Source organism: Squalius cephalus, assembly GCF_949319135.1.
Source record: "Squalius cephalus genome assembly, chromosome: 23".
Classification (NCBI taxonomy): Eukaryota; Metazoa; Chordata; class Actinopteri; order Cypriniformes; family Leuciscidae; genus Squalius; species Squalius cephalus.
The window spans coordinates 18200201-18219626 of NC_137144.1; the positions used below are offsets into that span (position 1 = coordinate 18200201).

Consider the following 19426-nt stretch of genomic DNA (forward strand, 5'->3'; position numbering starts at 1 on the left):
ATAAATCAGGTCTGGCTCTGTGGTGGGAGTATTGAAGTGGTGCCATGTTCAAAGATTGCACACATTGAAAGAGCACATAAGCCTTATTCACCGGATCTCAGCAAACCCATGATTCGAAATGCTCTGAGAGTGGCTGAAATCTGGCTGGATGAATATAAATCAAATGTGAACATTGCCTGGAATCTCCCTCTAAAGGTAACAGTAATAGTAAACATGTTTCAAGGTTAGCTCAGGATAAGTTGAATATTAACAGTCTTGTTTAGAACTATTCATTTCATTGATCTTCATATCATCACACTGGACCTGGTTAATAAAATTACCGTTTTTCCTCTAGGATCATGGGATTGATATTGGTGATGTGACTGAAAGAAAACAGTTACGAGAGAAACTCAAATGTAAGCCCTTCAAATGGTATCTGGAAAATGTATATCCTCTGCTAGACAGTTGGAAAGACATAATGGGTTATGGTGCGGTAAGTTACTCAAAGTCTTCTAATATACACCATTTCCCTCCTAAGAAGAGATATAAATAAATTATGTTTATAGTTGGTCCATCTAACCCAGTTATTCCAAAACCGCTGCTGTTTATTTTCATGACAGTTGAAGAATGATCTTAAAGAAGACTACTGCATTGATCAAGGACCTGTTCCTGGAAGTGTACCTATTCTGTATGCGTGTCATTACTATGACCCTCAGGTACTGTATGTAAGTGTAAACCTTTACTGTGAACAGCTACGTCCAAAATGCACTCTTCATTTCAACATCTCTTACAGCATTGTCACTACAACCGTAATGGAGAGATATACATTGGACGAATCAAATCTCACACATATAACTCTAACCGTTGTCTAACGGATCCCGGTAGTGGAAGCACACCAGAGTTACATGACTGTAAACAAGCCAAGGAGAAAGGACTGAGTATATACTGGGACTTCACTCAGGTATGGTCCTGCTCTGCATTTTATTAGTTTGTTTATTTTCTAAAAAATAATAATTTTATGGTTTCTGTTTTACAATTAGGGAAATGCAATAAGAAATAGAAACACAACCCGATGTCTTGAGCTCGGCCAAGGACAGGATTCCTACTACTATCTCATTTTGCAAACATGCTCAGGACAAAAATGGACAATACAACATGTCATCAAAGATTTTTAAGAGGAAATTTAAGAAAAGTGAAAACATTGTGAATCAATGTAATAGAAAATTGAAAACAAAACAGATGTTCCAGTTTAAATCAACTGTTTAACATAACAGGTTTTATTACTTTGAAACAACTGCACATTAAAAATGTGAAAGTTATACTCTTACTGCGATCGCAGTAAAATTGTCGTTATACAAATGGTAATCAGTTCGCTAAAACTTTTTTTTTGTGGCATATTGATTACCATTTGGATAACCACAAGTACTCCTTCAGTCCCATTTAATCTTTTGTCTTATATGATGCTGCAGACTGAACCATTTGTCTTCAATCATTTTGCAAACATCTCATTGTTTTTTTTTTGTTGTTGTTTTTTTCATTCAGCACATTGTCCCACACACCTCCTTAACTGCCCATTAAAATAATCTTGCCAACAGAATAATCAAGTCTTCTTTCCTTTAAAATCTGCCTCATGTGTAAAAGTGTATTTGAATAAATATCTATAGGTATTTTTTAACTAGGCCTATAATAAACAATTTAATTGTATTCTTTTTGACAAAATTAACCTTATATTGATGTATAAAATATGAACCAATTAACACCACATCTTACTCTGTTATTTTATAGAGCACATTCATGCCAGACATCTTTTATTTACTCTTCTACAAAAACCCAACCAGATCTCAGCCAATTATTTTCTTATTCTGGCAGACCGAGCTCAAGCCAGGGCTCAGCCAAAAAGATACAATTTGATTTTTGTTTCTTTTGGTTTGCCAGACTCCAGCCAGAGCTTAGCCTAGTACTGTTTGACACAAGAGTGTGAAAAAAACTGTGCCAGAATTAAGCCAGAAGTGCCTAATGTAAGCCAGACTCGGCCCAGACTTTGTTGCTCGGGGAGATCTGTAACAGAAACACCTTTTTAATTTACATTTCATAAACATGTTTTAAGTATTATCAATTCAAAATGTTCCTAAACAGTTTACTCAAAGACTGATAAAACTATTACAATAACATTGTGTTTATGTGCAACATATAATTACAAATTACTTGTAGTAGGTTATATAAAGGTCCCATGCCGGGTCAAAGCCGAAGTTTTGAAATGTGTTTCCCGTACACTGTTCAAATATAGGCTATAATAGAAATGAATTTGTGTGTGTGTGTGGTTTGTTGGACATTCCGTTTAGCGATAACTGAACTGAGAAATAACAGAGAGAGGGCGCAATTTTTTTAACATGTATTCAGTCTCTTAGCAACGTGTTTGTTTGTGAGTTTCCCATTCCTTCGTTTCGTGACATCCAGTTGGTCGACTCGATTGCAACATTTCATTGTATTGCTCGCTATATCGATCTATAGTGGTGATATAGGCTAGGCCTACAATGGATCAAGTTGAGCTTCTGTCAGACCGAATCGCAGCTGTTCAACTTGACAGAAAGAGAAACAGGGAGCTGCAACGCCGAGAGAGGATCTTTAATGACAGAGTCCGCACGATTGGAGTAAGTCTGTTTGCTGAAAACATCTTTATACAGCTGTAAATGGCATTTGCATATTCGTTTGGTTGATTTCTATCTTGAACAGCTTGACTATGATGCTCTCGACCATCAAGTTAAAGAACGAAGAGAGAAAGACCAACGCGAGGCAAACGAACTGGAAGTCTATGGTGAGTAACACCAAAACCAGCAAAAATAAGAAAAGAAGAATATATATATATATATATATATATATAGAGAGAGAGAGAGAGAGAGAGAGAGAGAGCCTATATATATATATATATATATATATATATATATATATATATATATATATATATATATATATATAGCCTATATATTACAATTACCATTTTCAATTTCGTTTAAAAAAACAATCAAGGTGGAATAACTGTCTGGAAAAGAAAAACTGAGGGAAAAAAGTCTGGTCAATTTTTGGTGACTAACAACAAGTTAACGTTATTGGGGACTGTGTGTGTGTGTGTGTGTGTGTGTGATGGGTAACTTGGGGTTAGGGTCCGTGTAAGGGGATAGAATACACAGTTTGTACAGTATAAAAATCATTATGTCTATGGCAAGTCCTCATACAAGAGTGTGTGTGTGTGTGTGTGTGTGTATGTGTGTGTGGAAAGAGTTTTTTTCCACAAAAAACGTTTTTGGATAACTTGAATAACATAACTCACTATTACATTGAGGCTGACTCAGAAGCTTCTTCTCCTGTGTGTTTTCAGCTGATGACCTGCTGTGCAGTGATCGTGTAGCCTGTGTCCTGGAGCAGCGGCAGAAGAAAGATGAGCGCCTGCTGAATGAAGCCATCGTGCAATTTAGGGAACAATTCCAACAAACAACCAGCAGACGTGAGTTTGATCTGAACGATCCAGAGCTGCTGAAGAAGCAGGAAGGTGTGCGGATTCTCTCGGGACTGACTGGAGAAGATCTGAGCCAGAAGAACAGGCTGAAGATGCAGCAGGAGCAGCTCAGAGCATGGACCCTTCAACAGCAAGAAGAACTGGAGCGAGCCAAACAACAGCTACAACAAGAAGGTATGTTCACTTGCTGAATGGCAGCTCCTTATATCTGAGCTCTACCAATTTTCAGTGACAGTTCAGTTTGGCTTGATTCTTTCTGAAACTACATTATGGCTGTGAATTGATTAAAACTAATTTGCTGAACAGGTTTCTCGCACTTAACATAACAGTTTTGTAACACATTAAAACCCCAAATGAATGTTCAAGCAACTTGAAGACAGTATATTTTAAATAATATTTATAAATATATTTAAATAAAATATTTTTTAAAAGTACAAATATATATATATATAGCCTATATATTTGTTTTTATTTGGGCTGTGCAACGATTAATCGCATCCAAAATAAAAGACTGTGTTTTTATAATATATGTGTGTGTGCTGTTGTAACGGTCATCAGCTGGAGTGCCCTTGAGAGCCACTTGAGGGCACTCTACATCAGACTATCATTATTCACTCACAACTACATTTCCGATAATTCACTGCCCGGACTCATCCCTGATTATCACATTCACCTCTGTCTCATTATATTGTTTAGTTCACCCCATATAAGCCTGGTTCACCTCATCATTCCCTGCGAAGTCTTGTAAGTCTTGTATGTTATTCCACTGCATTTCTGAGCGTTTCCTTTGTTGTCATTGTTCCTGGTTCTTGATCTCTGCCCATGTCCTGGTTTTCACGTTCCTGCCTCACCTCGGATTTGTCTGTTTGTTTGGACTTCCTGCCTGTGTATGACCTTTGCCTGGATTCTGATTACGATTTTGATTTACTTTAATAAACTGCATTTGGATCCTCAAACTTCGTGTCTTGGAGCAGTTCATAACAGCTGTGTATATTATGTATATAAATACACACATATGCATGTATATATTTGTCTTTTATAGAAATGCCGTATTGTAGTTTATTCTGTTTTTATCTCTTTGTATTTGTTTATCTTTCTCTTTTTAATGTATGTTGCATGTCATGTCTGTGCCTTCTGAATGGACCGAGTTGATAAAGTTGATGATGATGATATTTAAGAAATATTTGTGTAGCCTATATATATATTTATACATAATTTATATTATATATAAATATTATATATAAATAAAACATTTTTGTTAAATAGCCTATATACATGCATGTGTGTGTATTTATATATACAAAATAATTATACACAGTACACACACTTTTGGATGCGATTAATCACGATTAATTGTTGCACAGCCCTAGTATTTTTAAATATATTTTGTATTATTATTTGTCACCTTTTTTATTTTATTTTTTTTATAGTAGTTTTTAAGTAGGCTACTATACTGTATTTTTTTCAAATGTCTTTCTAAATTTTGGGGATAAAATGACTGCCATTCAACAATATATTTAAATAATAGTTAATGCAGACTGCAAATTGTCAGTCTACTGATTTTATTAATATACAATAACAACAATTAGCTACAGAACATTATCAGTCTTAAGCCTGGAACACACCAAGCCGACGCCGACGAACTAGCGCTGATGAAAGCCGACTGTGTTGTCGCCTCGCGTCGGGGTTAAAAGCGAGAGAGAGAGCCGAGAGAGCTACTGCCACCGAGAGAGCTACTGCCGACTGTCAGCTAGAATGCGCGTTCTGCGCCTGCATGTAAATGAGACAACTGTCTATTTCTGCAGATATATTCGTCTATATTCGTCATTCAAAAAGGGAAACCGACGCTGCCAGCTGCAGATACACACACAGTAAACAAAGCAGTGCGTGCTTACCGTTTTGAATAGCCTATCAATCCTGCTAAACACTTTCTTTATTCCACTCCTCTCGTGTTAATATTAAAATATGCGCCAAGGAACACTCAGGTAAGATGACATATCATTAGAACAGCGTCTGTACCATTTTGACTTCTTTGCTGTTTTGCTATTATTCTCGTGCACTGCCTCATTCACTAAGCTGAACAGCCAATCAGAGTTCCCTCTTTCGCCGACGGCCCGACGAGGACCAATTTCAGCCGACGGTGCGGAACACACTGAGAAGATTTAGTCGGCCGACGCACGGAAACTGCCCGACGGCCGACCGTCAGGTTGGTGTGTTCCAGGCTTTATGACAACTTTTAATTTAAATAAACTTACAACAATCATTTCATAAATCTTGTAAACAGCCATTATTAATCAATATTGTTTCCCCCAACCCTAGTATCAATGCTTTCTCTTTTTACAAACTGTATAGTGAATCAGTAGGCTATGATCAAAGCAGAATGTCTCTGGATAACCAAGCTCTTGAACTGCAGAAGATGGAGGAACAATACAAGAGATCTGCAGCCATCGCCACCAAAGACTTTAACCGGGCACTGGAGTCACTGACGACTGAAGTCCACAAAGTAGAAACCAAAAAAAAGGCTTTATAATTCAAAAATAACTAAATTTTCCATTGTTCCTTGACCACAGGCTGCAGAAATCACACGCAGTACCAGCTGCAGCAAGCAGAAGATAGGAAGGTAAAGCACAAAAAAACTTTCATGCTGTTAATAAGTAACTTCATGAAATGTTGCAAAAGATCAAAATACACGTATTTGTTAAAAAGCGTGCTGCCATGAAGCAATGGGAGAAGGAGTGTTACGTTCCACATGTGTTTGTTGTTGCACTCGTTATTTCCTCCCTCTCTGGTACGCTCTCTATCTGCTCTCAGGTTGCTGTGATTGGCTGTGTCAGCTGTCCATCATCATCAAGGCGGTGTTCGACGTCCAATCTGATGTCGCCCAGCTGTTTTAAAAGACAGCGTGTCTCATTCAAGAAGAAGTGTGCGTGTTTGTCCAGTGATTTGAGAGGTGTACTGTAAGGCCCGATATATTGGTCCAAAGACGGTTCGCCAATACACGGGGAAGGTTATCACGTGTTTTGTCCTCACTCATGCAAAGTATTGGTTGGTTAAATTTGCAATACATTAATCATATGTATTCTCTCGTTATTTCATCTGACTCCATAAATGAAAGGTTTTAATAATATCTGTGCCTCACTAAAAGTGAGCGAATGTTTGACTATTCCTTTTAACCATTAAATGAACAATGTCAAAATCAGTTAGAATAATCACATGTAACAATTTAATATTTCAGATATCCGAGATCAATTCCACAATCAATTCAAATATCTAGAACATGGTTATACATTGGTTACACCAAATAATCTTACCCAGCTTGTACCTGAGAGAGAGAGAGAGAGAGAGAGAGAGAGAGAGAGAGAGAGAGAGAGAGAGAGAGACCACCTATTCAATTCCTGTCCAGCCAAAGAAGAGCCCAGAGAGAGGGAGCACACCTTCCTTTATCCTCCTGACCAGGTGACATGGGGGATGGGGGAGACCACCCTCAAATGGCTTAACCAGTTTTCTCTAAACTTCTATAAACCTTATTACTAGTGGTGGTCCGTTATTGGCGTTAACGTGCTGAGACTCTTATCGGGCGATAAAAAAAATATCGCCGTTAATCTATTCTCAAAGTTGGGTTGGGAGCTGGGTCTATACTACGCAAGCTATGATGACTTTCACCTTGATATTTTAGCGCGGATGTATACCTAGTATACATCTGTATACCTAACCCTAACCCTAACCCTAACTAGGTATTATCCCTTCATTCGGTTCGGTGTTCGGTACGCATTTTCAAACCGAACGGTTCGTTGGACCATTTTTCCTGCCAACCAAAATTTCGTTATTTCAAATGTAGGCGGGTCGCGCGTGGCAAACGCGCTCATAAAGTAAGAGACGCTGGCACGACCACAACATTGCCCAACATCAAATGGCAAATGTAATGCAAGCGGAACGAAACTGAGCTACTCGTTATTGTGTGGTTGACGGACCGTTGTTTATCAGTTTGGACCAAAGCAGCGCGAGCCGATCTTGATCATGCGACACTGTTACTACACAGCGCTAAGAGATCCAGTAAAGAAAGCATTTGAATTCGCTACTTAAGTAATAACATTGCTGCGAGATCTAGTGAGAAACATTCACATTTCTCCGTTATTAACGGATCAAACAGTGCCAGGAAGCACAGTGGAAGCCAGGAAGAAACATTGTGCCATGAATGAACTATCCAGTGTCCACAGATCTGCAACATTTACTATGGATTTACCGTAGTAACACTAACTGCAACCATGGAAGTTTGGCAGGAATTAGTCAGCCCGTTCTCATCCCAAGGCGTCATATACTGACGCTTTTGACATTTCGTCTACATCCAACGCACATGGCACCCTTTAGCGTCAATATGAGACGCAGATAGATATGGGCCAGAAGGCGCCTCCTAGCGGTCTAACCCTAACCCTACCCCAGACCTAAACCTACCCATAACCGAACAAAGCTATCTGCGTCTCATATTGACGCTAAAGGGTGCCATGTTCGTTGGATGTAGACGAAATGTCAAAAGCGTCAGTATATGACGCCCTAGGATGAGAATGCGTTGGAATAGTAGGCTATAATGCTTTCAAGTAACATTACGTTGGTTTTATTTTGACATTATGAATAAAATTGCTGCCTTCAAATGTTAATCTGAACTAAAAATAGACCTTTGTTTATAACTACTACAATATTAGGCTACATTTAATTTTTTTCCAAGGAGCTATTTTGTTTTATATGCTCATAAGAAGAGTCAATTATAGCTCCATCATTGCTCAAAGTAAAAAAATAAATAAATAAATAAAAATCATACTTTATTATGTTAGTTTTAATAAAAAAAAAAAACTCTGGCATTTCTTCACAAGTTCTTTTAAATGTCACTTTGTATTTAAGAAACACATGCCCTTTAGTCATTATTTGGGTAGCACACATATTCTGAATGCCTTCGGCAGAATTCAAATGAGCCATTTTAATCTAGATTAATCTAGATTAATTCCAAGATTACAGTGAGATTAATCTAGATTAAAAAAATTAATCTATGCCCACCACTACTTATTACCTTTTATTTTATCTATCTGGATATGAGATATCTGTACCACTCACTTTGAGACATTTCAAATGACATCAAAAACATAACAGTCAATGATAAACATTCACATTAAACCATTTTCTGAGAGGAAGTGAGGTTGTATGGGGGAGGTTGAATGTTAATTAGCCAGCAGGGCTCTTTTGTCTCAGACCAGGCCTCAACCAGTATTTTCAGTCTTACAGTACTTTGTATCAGTGTCCTTATGTGTAGTCTAGCATTTAATTGCTTAGTCCTTTTGTGTCTTGCACTACTGTTCGGAGTTTAATGGCTTTTACGCCTTTGGGAAAAGAGAACAGGTCAGTATATCGCGCGATATACACTGTGCCTGTAGTATTTGTAAGTGTTAGACACACTAGGTAAGAAGTGTGCACCACTCTCTGTACTTTTGTTTTTCTTAGCCTAGGATTATTTGGGCGTCGGATGCGCCGAAGAACTCGGTTTATTTTCTACATTTTACTTAGGCAGATTAGGAGTAGATTTAGGGAATCATTTTGTTATATTTGGTTCTTTTCTTTGGCGCCACTTAAGTTCCTTTTCTCATTTATTACTTATATGTTTGCTCTCCCATGTATTGTCATTTACATTGTACATAGCGCATTCGCTGGATCTAGTGGCTACGGCTTTTTGTAATAAATTATCCAGTTGATTAAACTTCAATCAGTCTGTCATGTGTCCTTTTGCTGTATCCCATTTACCAGTAGTAATATAATATCGAAATGTTGCGTTACATCTCCTAGACCTTTAAATATCTTAACAAGGAGCTTCAGGAGCATCATGAGAACATGACATCAGCCTGGGCTGCACTGCTACTAGAAAGACAGCAAGCGCGCATTAATAAGGAGCTGCGCAGGAGTTTGGACAACACCAACGCACAGCTAGCCCAGACCTATGATGCTCCCAGGCCAGACGGGAGACATAATCCCTCCAGCGTGTCCTAGGTCTTCCTCGGGGTCTCCTCCCGGTGGGACATGCTCGGACCACCTTCCCGGGAGGGCGTCCAGGAGACGACCGGAACAGATGCCCGAGCCACCTCAGCTGGCCCCTCTCGATGTGGAGGAACAGCGGCTCTACTCTGAGCTCCTCTCGAGTGACTAAGCTCCTCACCCTATCTCTAAGGGATCGGCCAGCCTCCCTGCGGAGAAAGCTCATTTCGGCCGCCTGTATCCGGTATCTTGTCCTTTCGTTCATTACCCACAGCTCATGACCATAGGTGAGAGTAGGAACGTAGATTGACTGGTAAATCGAGAGCTTCGACTTGCAGCTCAGCTCTTTCTTCACCACAACAGACCGGTACATCGACTGCATTACTGCAGAAGCTGCACCGATCCGTCTGTCAATATCACGTTCCTTCCTTCCCTCACTCGTGAACAAGACCCCAAGATACTTGAACTCCTCCACTTGAGGCAGGAACTCTCCATCAACCTGAAGTGGGCAAGCCACCCTTTTCCGACTGAGAACCATGGCCTCAGATTTGGAGGTGCTGATTCTCATCCCAGCCGCTTCACACTCGGCTGCAAACCGTCCCAGCGTATGCTGAAGGTCCTGGTCTGATGGGGCCAGCCCGACAACATCATCTGCAAAAAGCAGAGACGAAATCGTGTGGTCCCCAAACCTCACACCCTCCTTCCCCTGGCTGTGCCTAGAAATGATGTCCATAAAAATTATGAACAGACCCGGTGACAAAGGGCAGCCCTGCCGGAGTCCAATATGCCCCGGGAACAATTCTGACTTATTGCCGGCAATGCGAACCAAGCTCCTGCTCCGGTCGTACAGGGACTGGACAGCCCTTAGCAAAGGGCCCCGGACCCCATACTCCCAGAGCATCCTCCACAGGATGCGGCAAAGGGACACAGTCGAATGCCTTCTCCAAATCCTGAAAGCACATGTTGATTGGTTGGGCAAACACCCAAGAACCCTCCAGCACCCTGGAGAGGGTAAAACCGGGGTTCTACTATCGGCCGTATTCTCCTCTCCAGTACTCTGGCATAGACTTTCCCGGAGAGGCTGAGAAGTGTGATCCCCCTGTAGTTGGAACACACCCTCAGGTCCCCCTTCTTAAAAAGAGGGACCACCACCCTGGTCTGCCAGCCCAAAGGTACTGTCCCCGACCGCCACGTGATGCTGCAGAGGCGTGTCGGCCAAGACAGCCCTACAACATCCAGAGACTTGAGGTACTCAGGGCGGATCTCATCCACCCCCGGTGGAGCTTCTTGACTACCTCGGTGACTTCAGCTTGGGTGATGGACGAGTCCACCTCTGAGCCCTCAGCCTCTGCTTCCTCAATGGAAGACGTGTCGGTGGGATTGAGGAGATCCTCTAAGTATTCCTTCCACCGTCCGACGGCATCCCTAGTTGAAGTCAACAGCTGCCCACCTCCACTGAAAACCGTGTTGGTAGGGCACTGCTTCCCCCTCCTGAGGCGCTGGACGGTTTGCCAGAATCTCTTTAAGGCCAACGGTAGTCCTTCTCCATGGCCTCACCGAACTCCTCCCAGACCTGATTTTTTTGCTTCCACAACCACCCGGGCTGCAGTTTGCTTGACCTGTCGGTACTCGTCAGCTGCCTCAGGAGTCCCACAAATCAGCCAGGCCTGATAGGACTCCTTTTTCAGCTTGACGGCATCCCTTACTTCCGGTGTCCATCACCGGGTTCAGGGAATGCCGCCTCGATAGGCACCAGAGACCTTACGGCCACAGCTCCGAGTGGCCCCGTCGACAATGGAGATGGAGAACATGGTCCATTCGGACTCAATATCTCCAGACTCCCTCAGGATCTGGTCGAAGCTCCGCCAGAGGTGGGAGTTGAAGATCTCTCTGACAGGAGACTCAGCCAAACATTCCTGGTGCCACATGCACTGATGGACACCCTTATGCTTGAACATGGTGTTCGTTATGGACAAGCTGTATCTAGCACAGAAGTCTAATAACAGAACACCGCTCAGGTTCAGATCAGGGGTTCCTCCCAATCACGCCCCTCCAGGTGTCACTGTCGCTGCCCACGTCGGCGTTGAAGTCCCCCAGTAGAACGACGGAGTCCCCAGTTGTAGCACTTTCCAGCACCCCTCCCAGAGACCCCAAGAGGGCCGGGTACTCTTCACTGCCATTCGGCCCGTAGGCGCACACGACAGTGAGAGACCTATCCCTGACCCGAAGGCGCAGGGAAACAACCCTCTCGTTCACCAGGGTGAACTCAAACACATGGCGGCAGAGCTGGGGGGCTATAAGCAAACCCACACCAGCCCACCGCCTCTCACCATGGGCAACTCCAAGTGGTAAAGAGTCCATCTTCTCTCAAGGAGTGTGGTTCCAGAGCCCAAGCCGTGTGTGGAGGTGATCCCAACTATCTCTAGTCGGTACCTCTCAACCTCACACATAATCTCAGGCTCCTTTCCCGCCAGCGAGGTGACGTTCCACATCCCTAGAGCTAGTTTACGTGTCCAGGGATCGGGTTGTCGAGGCCACGCCTTCGACTGCTGCCTGATCCACTTTGCACCTGCCCCTTACGGTCCCTCCTGCCGGTGGTGAGCCCACAGGAGGGCGTTTCGCTCTTTCGGGCTGAGCCCGGCCGGGCCCCATGGGGGGAGACCCGGCCACCAGGTGCTCTTATACGAGCCCCAACCCCGGGCCTGGCTCCAGGGTGGGGCCCCGGCTGCACCATCCCGGGCGACGTCACGGTCCTCGTTTTCAATTTCTTCATAAAGGGTTTATGAACCACTCTTAGACTGACCCGTCACCTATAGGACCTGTTTGCCTTGGGAGATCTTACCAGGGGCATATAGCCCTGGACAACATAGCTCATATAGTCCAGTCATTTTAAGCCAAAATGGGGGCCAACCTTGAAAAAATTGCAACAGAAGCAAACTCAACTGATTTTGTATCCTCAATATGTCCTGAGTAAGGAAAAAAAAGCCCAGAAGAATCCCATTGGGGAAAGTTTTGAAAAAGACCCAAATATAGCTTATTTATACACCTATTCATTCTTTTTCTTATGTGAATAGGGTAAAAATTTTAACCTTTAGATATCACCATGAAAATTACTGAGTTGATTACTTACATCAAGACAAACAAAAAATGTATTGCAAGTTTTTTTAAAATTGTTTGTTAACATGGACAAACGGTGCATAATCTAATTAGGTATGTGCTAATTTTGTTGAATTTTGTTGACATATAACAGTAAAATACTTAATGTTAAGGTCTGAATGGAACCCATTTAGGCTACCCATGAGCATTAATACATAGAGACAGGAAGAAGTACTTTAGAAACCAGCCTTTTATTAATTATTATTGCAGAGATGGGGTTTGGAGCTGGGTCCGTGGGACTGTTTCTGGGGATTCACTTTTTATTTTACTTACCTTTTGTCTTCTGCATTCTCCTTACCATTGTCTCCTGTTCTTCCCTCAGACTCGTCCCCCAGAAACAGTCCCACGGACCCAGCCTCAAACCCAATCTCTTAAAAATGAATAAAGCCTTGTTTCTAAAGTACTTCTTCCTGCCTCTATGAATTAATGCTCATGGGTAGCCTAAATGGGTTCCATTCAGACCTTAACATCAAGTATTTTACTGTTATATGTCAACAAGATTCAACAAGACATTTTCACCTGGCTATACCCAATGTTTAGATCTGTTGTGGTATTTATGCAAATTAGCACATACGTAATTAGATTATGCACCGTTTGTCCATGTTAACAAACAATTAAAAAAAACTTGTAATACATTTTTTGTTTGTCTTGATGTAAGTAATCAACTCAGTAATCTTCGTGGTGATATCTAAAGGTTAAAATTATTACCCTATTCACATAAGAAAAAGAATAAATAGGCGTATGAATAGGCTATATTTGGGTCTTTTTCGAAACTTTCCCCTAATGGGATTCTTCAGGGCTTTTTTTTCCCTTACTCAGAACATATTGAGGATACAAAATCATTTGAGTTTGCTTCTGTTGCAATTTGTTTAACCTTTTTTCATAAAATGACTAGACTACTAGGATCCTTCGGGTACTCAAACCCCTCCACCACGGTAAGGTGGCAGTTCAAGGAGGGGCAAATCAGCATATTAGAATGATTTCTGAAGGATCATGTGACACTAAAGACTGGAGTAATGGCAGGAATAAATTACATTTTAAAATATATTCAAATAGAACATTTATTTTAATTTATAATAATTTTTCACAATATTAATAATGCTTTTTACTGTATTGATCAAATAAATGCAGATGTTTTTTTCAAAAACAAAAGAATCTTACCGACCTCAAACTTCTGAAAGGTAGTATAATATAATAATGGAACTTTGATTTTATGCTTCTGATCAGATCAGCAATTACTTTAACCACTCCCATTTCTCATACCAGAGGTGTATTGCATAAATCAAATTAAACTGCACATTTGTTTACAGGCAACTTTATAAACAGGCATTCATAAACTCTCTAAGCATTTTTCATGGCTGCAATGAAATTTTGAAAATGAGGATTGCTGCAAGAGTTGGTGTGTTAGTTATAGTTGTCATAGTTTACAGTCTTGTGTACATGTCATTTAGACAAGAGACGTATAATGACAATAGGTTACAAAGGCCAGAAGATCTGGAGGTTCTTGGAAGACTGAAGAGAATAGAAGATCAAGTTCATAAAATAGGTGAGTTATAGTTCTCATTTATACATTTTAAGATCAGTGTCAGTATTATTCTGTTGTAATATACATTCTTTTTTCAGCTATATTCATAGATGTCAAAGATCAAAAAGTCAAAGAGCCTGTTGTGAAGCAGAAAATCACAAAGAAAATTGAGGTTAAGAAGTTGTATCCTCAATCGCGTCTATTCAGTTCATGGGGAGCTGAACTCACAGAAGAGGAACAGATGGAAGCAGAGAGGCAGTTTCAGGAGTACGGATACAATGTGTTCCTCAGTAACAGATTACCAGTGAACAGAACAATCCCTGATACTCGAGACCACAGGTAAAAGCTTTATAACAGTTATCTAGTTTAGTATAATGGAAAATGTAATTTATTCATGTAATGGCAAATGGCTAATATGCTAATTTACTGCTCACGAAACAGTTTGGGATTCTTTGAATAAAAGAAAGCTTTTTTTATTTAAAATGTATTTTTATTAGCATTTATCTTATCTATAATTATATATATACACATATATATAAAGCTTAGAATTATGTTTTTTGAAAATGTAAAAATCCTAAGAGTTTTCAGCGATGGGTAGGTTTAGGTGATAAAATATAATATAATATATAAACCTTTAAATATAAAATACTGTTGTACAGTATAAAAATCATTATGGAAAATGAAAACACAACATTGTGTGTGTGTATGCGTATGTGCCAAATGTCATATAGTTAAGTATTATGATAAACAACTATCGAGAACATTTTTATTGGTCCTCAATAGTAAAAAGTGGGCCTTATAAATGGGCCAAAACAGGTTTTTGTTTAAATCTAGTGTTTTGCACATATTTCTGTGATGGGTATAGGTTTAGGGGTAACCCAGCTATAATTTTTTTGTTCTAAAAATGTTCTGAGAACATTATCATGCAGTGCTCTATTAATGTTTTCAGCAGGTAGTTTTATGTTTGTTCCCAGAATGTTCTCGTAAAAGGTAGGATAACATTCTCTAAAAACATCCTCAAAATGTTATATTTAAAATGTTCTAGTTTTGTTAACACTTCACATTACAAGAACGTTTCATAAAATACATTCCGTCATCTCAGGCCTCAATGATATCCTCAAAACATTTTGTAAATGTTGATTTAATAATGTTCCTCCTTTGTTATTATGGAACATTGTGCCAATGTTTTATTGAGAACATTGTACAATCTGTTATCTCAACAACATTCCCAAAACATCCCCAAAACATCCTCAAAATGTTACAGTTAAAACGTTATATCTTAGTTAACATTTAACCTTTATAGGAACATTATTTGAACTGAGAAAACATCCATAAAACATTCTTTGAACATTACATTCAAATGTTTTCTTTAAAACATTAACCAAACCGGAATGTTAGCCAAAGTTCTGAGAACGTTCCCTGCTAGCTGGGAAGGCGGTGGGTTAGGTGTTAGAAAATATCATTAACCTGATGTAAGTCTATGCACTGTCCTCACTAATAGTGAAACAAATGTGTGTTTGTGTGTGCGCAGATGCACTCTGAAGATCTACCCAAAGGACCTGCCATCTATTAGTGTGGTTCTGATTTATTTAAATGAGGCTCTGTCAGTCATTAAAAGGGCAGTCCGCAGCATCATTGACAAAACACCTGCTCATCTACTAACAGAAATCATCCTGGTGGACGACTACAGCTTGAATGGTTTTGCCCTAAATATTTGTTACATTTTATTTATTGGAGAAGTAAAAAATATTTAAGATATTAGATGTTCAGATAATATATTTTTAACTGTGTTTTTATTTTTCTAAAACGTTTTTTCCTGTTAAGCATGAACCTGAGGTTATAAAGAAAATAATGAATATTTACACTGTGTGCATTAATTAATTTATAGATTATTCTATTAAATATTCTAATATATTATATGATCATATAAATAATTAAATATAACAATTTAATGCTATTAAATATTTTACATTTCTCAACAGAGGATCTGCAATTGCCAATAGATGGGTACATTGGTCTCATTAATAAAGACAAACCTGGCTTAATCAAGAAAGTGAGACACAAAAGGCAGATGGGTCTTGCCAAGGCAAGAATGTCAGGCTGGGAAGCGGCCAAAGGCCAGGTGGTGGCCATTCTGGATGCCCATATTGAGGTTCACAAGGAATGGTAAATGCTACCACAGTCTGAGTATGATAACATGAGGATCTTATACTGTCTTTGAAATAAACATTTGATGCCTTATTGTTCTAGGGCAGAGCCACTGCTTGCAAGAATCAAAGCAGACAGGACAGTAGTGCTTTCGCCAGTGTTTGACAAAGTGTGTTTTGACACCCTGGAGATTATTAAATATAACCCCTCTGCTCATGCGTTTGACTGGAACCTTTGGTGTATGTACGAGTCTTTCCGGCCAGAATGGTACAAAATGAACGACCCGTCAGAACCAGGGAAGTAAGTGGTGTAAATTTTTCACCATTTTAAACACCTTCACTTTCTATAGTTCATTTTAAGTGGTCTTGCAATGTGACAGATGCATTTTTAAAGGTGAAATGCGTTTTTTGCTCAGCCAAATTCCCCCCACCCCCCAACGCAGGGCCGTTTCTAGCCTTTTTGGCACCCTAGGCAAGATTCCTATTGAAAACGAGCAAACGATGCAACATTTATGAAGACTGTTTATTTCACTCCTATGTTCTGAATGAATCGGTTGAGCGAACGAGGCAAAATGTATGCTTATTTCCTTTGTAAACGAATCTGTGATTTTGATCGAATCGGTTGAGCGAACTACGCAACATTTATGAAGACTGTTTATTTAATTCGAATCAGTGTTTTGATCAATTTGGTTGAGCGAACGATGCAACATTTATGAAGACTGTTTATTCCTAAACGAATCAGTGTTCTGAATTAATCGGTTGAGCGAATGATGCAACATTTATGCTTATTTTCTTTGTAAACGAATCTGTGTTTTTGATCGAATCGGTTGAGCGAACGATGATGCATTTATGAAGACAATTTATTTAATTCCTAAAAGAATCAGTGTTATGAATTAATCGGTTGAGCGAATGATCCACCATTTGATGCAATGATGCAAGTTTATTTCCCAACTAACAAAAATATATTCTAAGAATGTTTTGCTAACATTCCCATTAAGTTATGAAAACCTTATTTCTGAATGTTCTCTTGAAACGTCCAGTTTTTTTTTTTTTCTTGGTTATGCAAACATTAAGGGAAAAGTCTATTTTATCATTCTTCAACCATTTTGGGAAGGTTATTTTCAATGTTCTCTGAACAGTCTAAAACAAGTAGTTACATTTAAAAAACGTTAGACGAACATCCAACTAAAACAGAAAAAAAAAACCGTTCTATGAACTTATATTAATTTATTTTTTTGTGATAACATTTTGATAACATTATTAAAGACCAGATAACTTAACATTCTATTAACGTTACCAAACAAACATTTATAACTTTGAGAGGACCTTTAGCCACAGTTCTGAGAACATTCCTTGTTAGTTGAGTTCTTTCCTAAATTAATCTGTTTTTGATCAAATCGGTTGAGTGAATGATGCAACATTTATGAAGACAGTTGCTTATTTATTTCCTAAATGAATCAGTGTTTTTGAATGAATCAGTTGAGATTTAACTCATATAATGAGCCATTTTTCTTTAAGCTTGGAATAAAACTTCCATGTAATTCATGACATACTTGATTTGATAAATATAGGCTACAATTTGCAGTTTATCATTTGATTGAAGTAGAACAAATAGTCAGTTACTGTTTCTGCACTGTTAGGAGTCCCTCAATCATGGGTATCTTTGTCGCTGATCGTCAATTCCTGGGAGAAATTGGAGTTTTGGATGAAGGAATGACAATTTATGGGGGTGAAAATGTTGAACTAGCATTACGTGTAAGTTATTACTGCACATTGTCGCACCAAAAAATGCATATAACGTGTAAAAAGTGCTTGAATTTGATCAATATCTGATATTTAATTAATTAAATCAGGTCTGGCTCTGTGGCGGGAGTATTGAAGTGGTGCCATGTTCAAAGATTGCACACATTGAAAGAGCACATAAGCCTTATTCACCGGATCTCAGCAAACCCATGATTCGAAATGCTCTGAGAGTGGCTGAAATCTGGCTGGATGAATATAAATCAAATGTGAATATTGCCTGGAATCTCCCTCTAAAGGTAACAGTAATAGTAAACGTTTCGAGGTTAGCTCAGGATAAGTTGAATATTAACAGTGTTGTTTATAGCTTAATTTCAAGGATCATGGGATTGATATTGGTGATGTGACTGAAAGAAAACAGTTACGAGAGAAACTCAAATGTAAGCCCTTCAAATGGTATCTGGAAAATGTATATCCTCTGCTAGACAGATGGAAAGACATAATGAGTTATGGTGTGGTAAGTTGCTTAAAGTCTTACACAATTTCTATCCCAAGAAGAGATAAATAAAGTTTAGTAAATAGCTGCTCCATCTAAACCAGTCATAACTAAACTTCTGCTGTTTATTTTCATGACAGTTGAAGAATGATCTTAAAGAAGGCTACTGTGTTGATCAAGGACCTGTTCCTGGAAGTGTACCTATTCTGTTCCGGTGTCATAATTATAAGCCTCAGGTATGTAAGTGTAAACCTTTACTGTGAATAGCTATGTCCAAAAAACACTCCTCATTTCACCATCTCTTATAGTATTGTCACTACAACCGTAATGGAGAGATCTACATTGGAGGAATCAAATCTCACACATATAACTCCAACCGTTGTCTAACGGATCCCGGTAGTGGAAGCACACCAGGGTTACATGACTGTAAACAAGCCAAGGAGAAAGGACTGAGTATATACTGGGACTTCACTCAGGTATGGTCCTGCTCTGCATTTTATTAGTTTATTTAATTGTATGGAATATTTCACACCACATTGCTGTGTGGTTATTCTCTACATGATCATAATTATAATTTAAGCATTGATATAATCAATAAAAAAAAATATTTTATGGTTTCTGTTTTACAATTAGGGAAATGCAATAAGAAATAGAAACACAAACCGATGTCTTGAGCTCGGCCAAGGACAGGATTCCTACTACTATCTCATTTTGCAGACATGCTCAGGACAAAAATGGACAATACAACATGTCATCAAAGATTTTTAAAAGGAAATTTAAGAAAAAGTGAAAACATTGTGAATCAATGTAATAGAAAATTGAAAACAAAACAGATGTTTCAGATGTTTCAAACA

At 39.3% G+C, this 19426-nt stretch overlaps 3 protein-coding genes across 4 annotated transcripts in view; all 3 read left to right on the forward strand.

Annotated features, from left to right (window-relative positions):
* The window catches only part of LOC307150964 (putative polypeptide N-acetylgalactosaminyltransferase 8), a 40757-nt gene extending 39183 nt beyond the window's left edge, over window positions 1-1574 (forward strand). For both annotated transcript variants that reach the window (XM_079858660.1, XM_079858659.1), the window contains 5 exons: window positions 10-195; window positions 335-472; window positions 600-695; window positions 773-940; window positions 1020-1574. In XM_079858660.1, coding sequence (XP_079714786.1) covers window positions 10-195; window positions 335-472; window positions 600-695; window positions 773-940; window positions 1020-1154 — 723 coding nt within the window. In that variant the 3' untranslated portion in view covers window positions 1155-1574. The remainder of the gene's footprint in view (window positions 1-9; window positions 196-334; window positions 473-599; window positions 696-772; window positions 941-1019) is intronic.
* A 939-nt stretch (window positions 1575-2513) lies between these two features.
* On the forward strand, window positions 2514-9523 carry LOC307151657 (RIB43A-like with coiled-coils protein 2; the record flags this gene model as incomplete). Its single annotated transcript, XM_079859774.1, has 5 exons — window positions 2514-2630; window positions 2713-2794; window positions 3356-3667; window positions 5857-5996; window positions 9323-9523. The coding sequence occupies 5 exons, from the start codon at window positions 2514-2516 to the stop codon at window positions 9521-9523; spliced, it is 852 nt and encodes a 283-aa protein (XP_079715900.1).
* Window positions 9524-14041: 4518 nt separating this feature from the next.
* LOC307151844 (putative polypeptide N-acetylgalactosaminyltransferase 8) lies at window positions 14042-19408 on the forward strand (the record flags this gene model as incomplete). The annotated part of the gene is made up of 11 exons (XM_079860047.1): window positions 14042-14210; window positions 14288-14528; window positions 15721-15887; window positions 16172-16355; window positions 16440-16637; window positions 17977-18091; window positions 18190-18375; window positions 18456-18593; window positions 18713-18808; window positions 18881-19048; window positions 19206-19408. The coding sequence occupies 11 exons, from the start codon at window positions 14042-14044 to the stop codon at window positions 19338-19340; spliced, it is 1797 nt and encodes a 598-aa protein (XP_079716173.1). The 3' UTR covers window positions 19341-19408.
* Window positions 19409-19426: the final 18 nt, after the last annotated feature.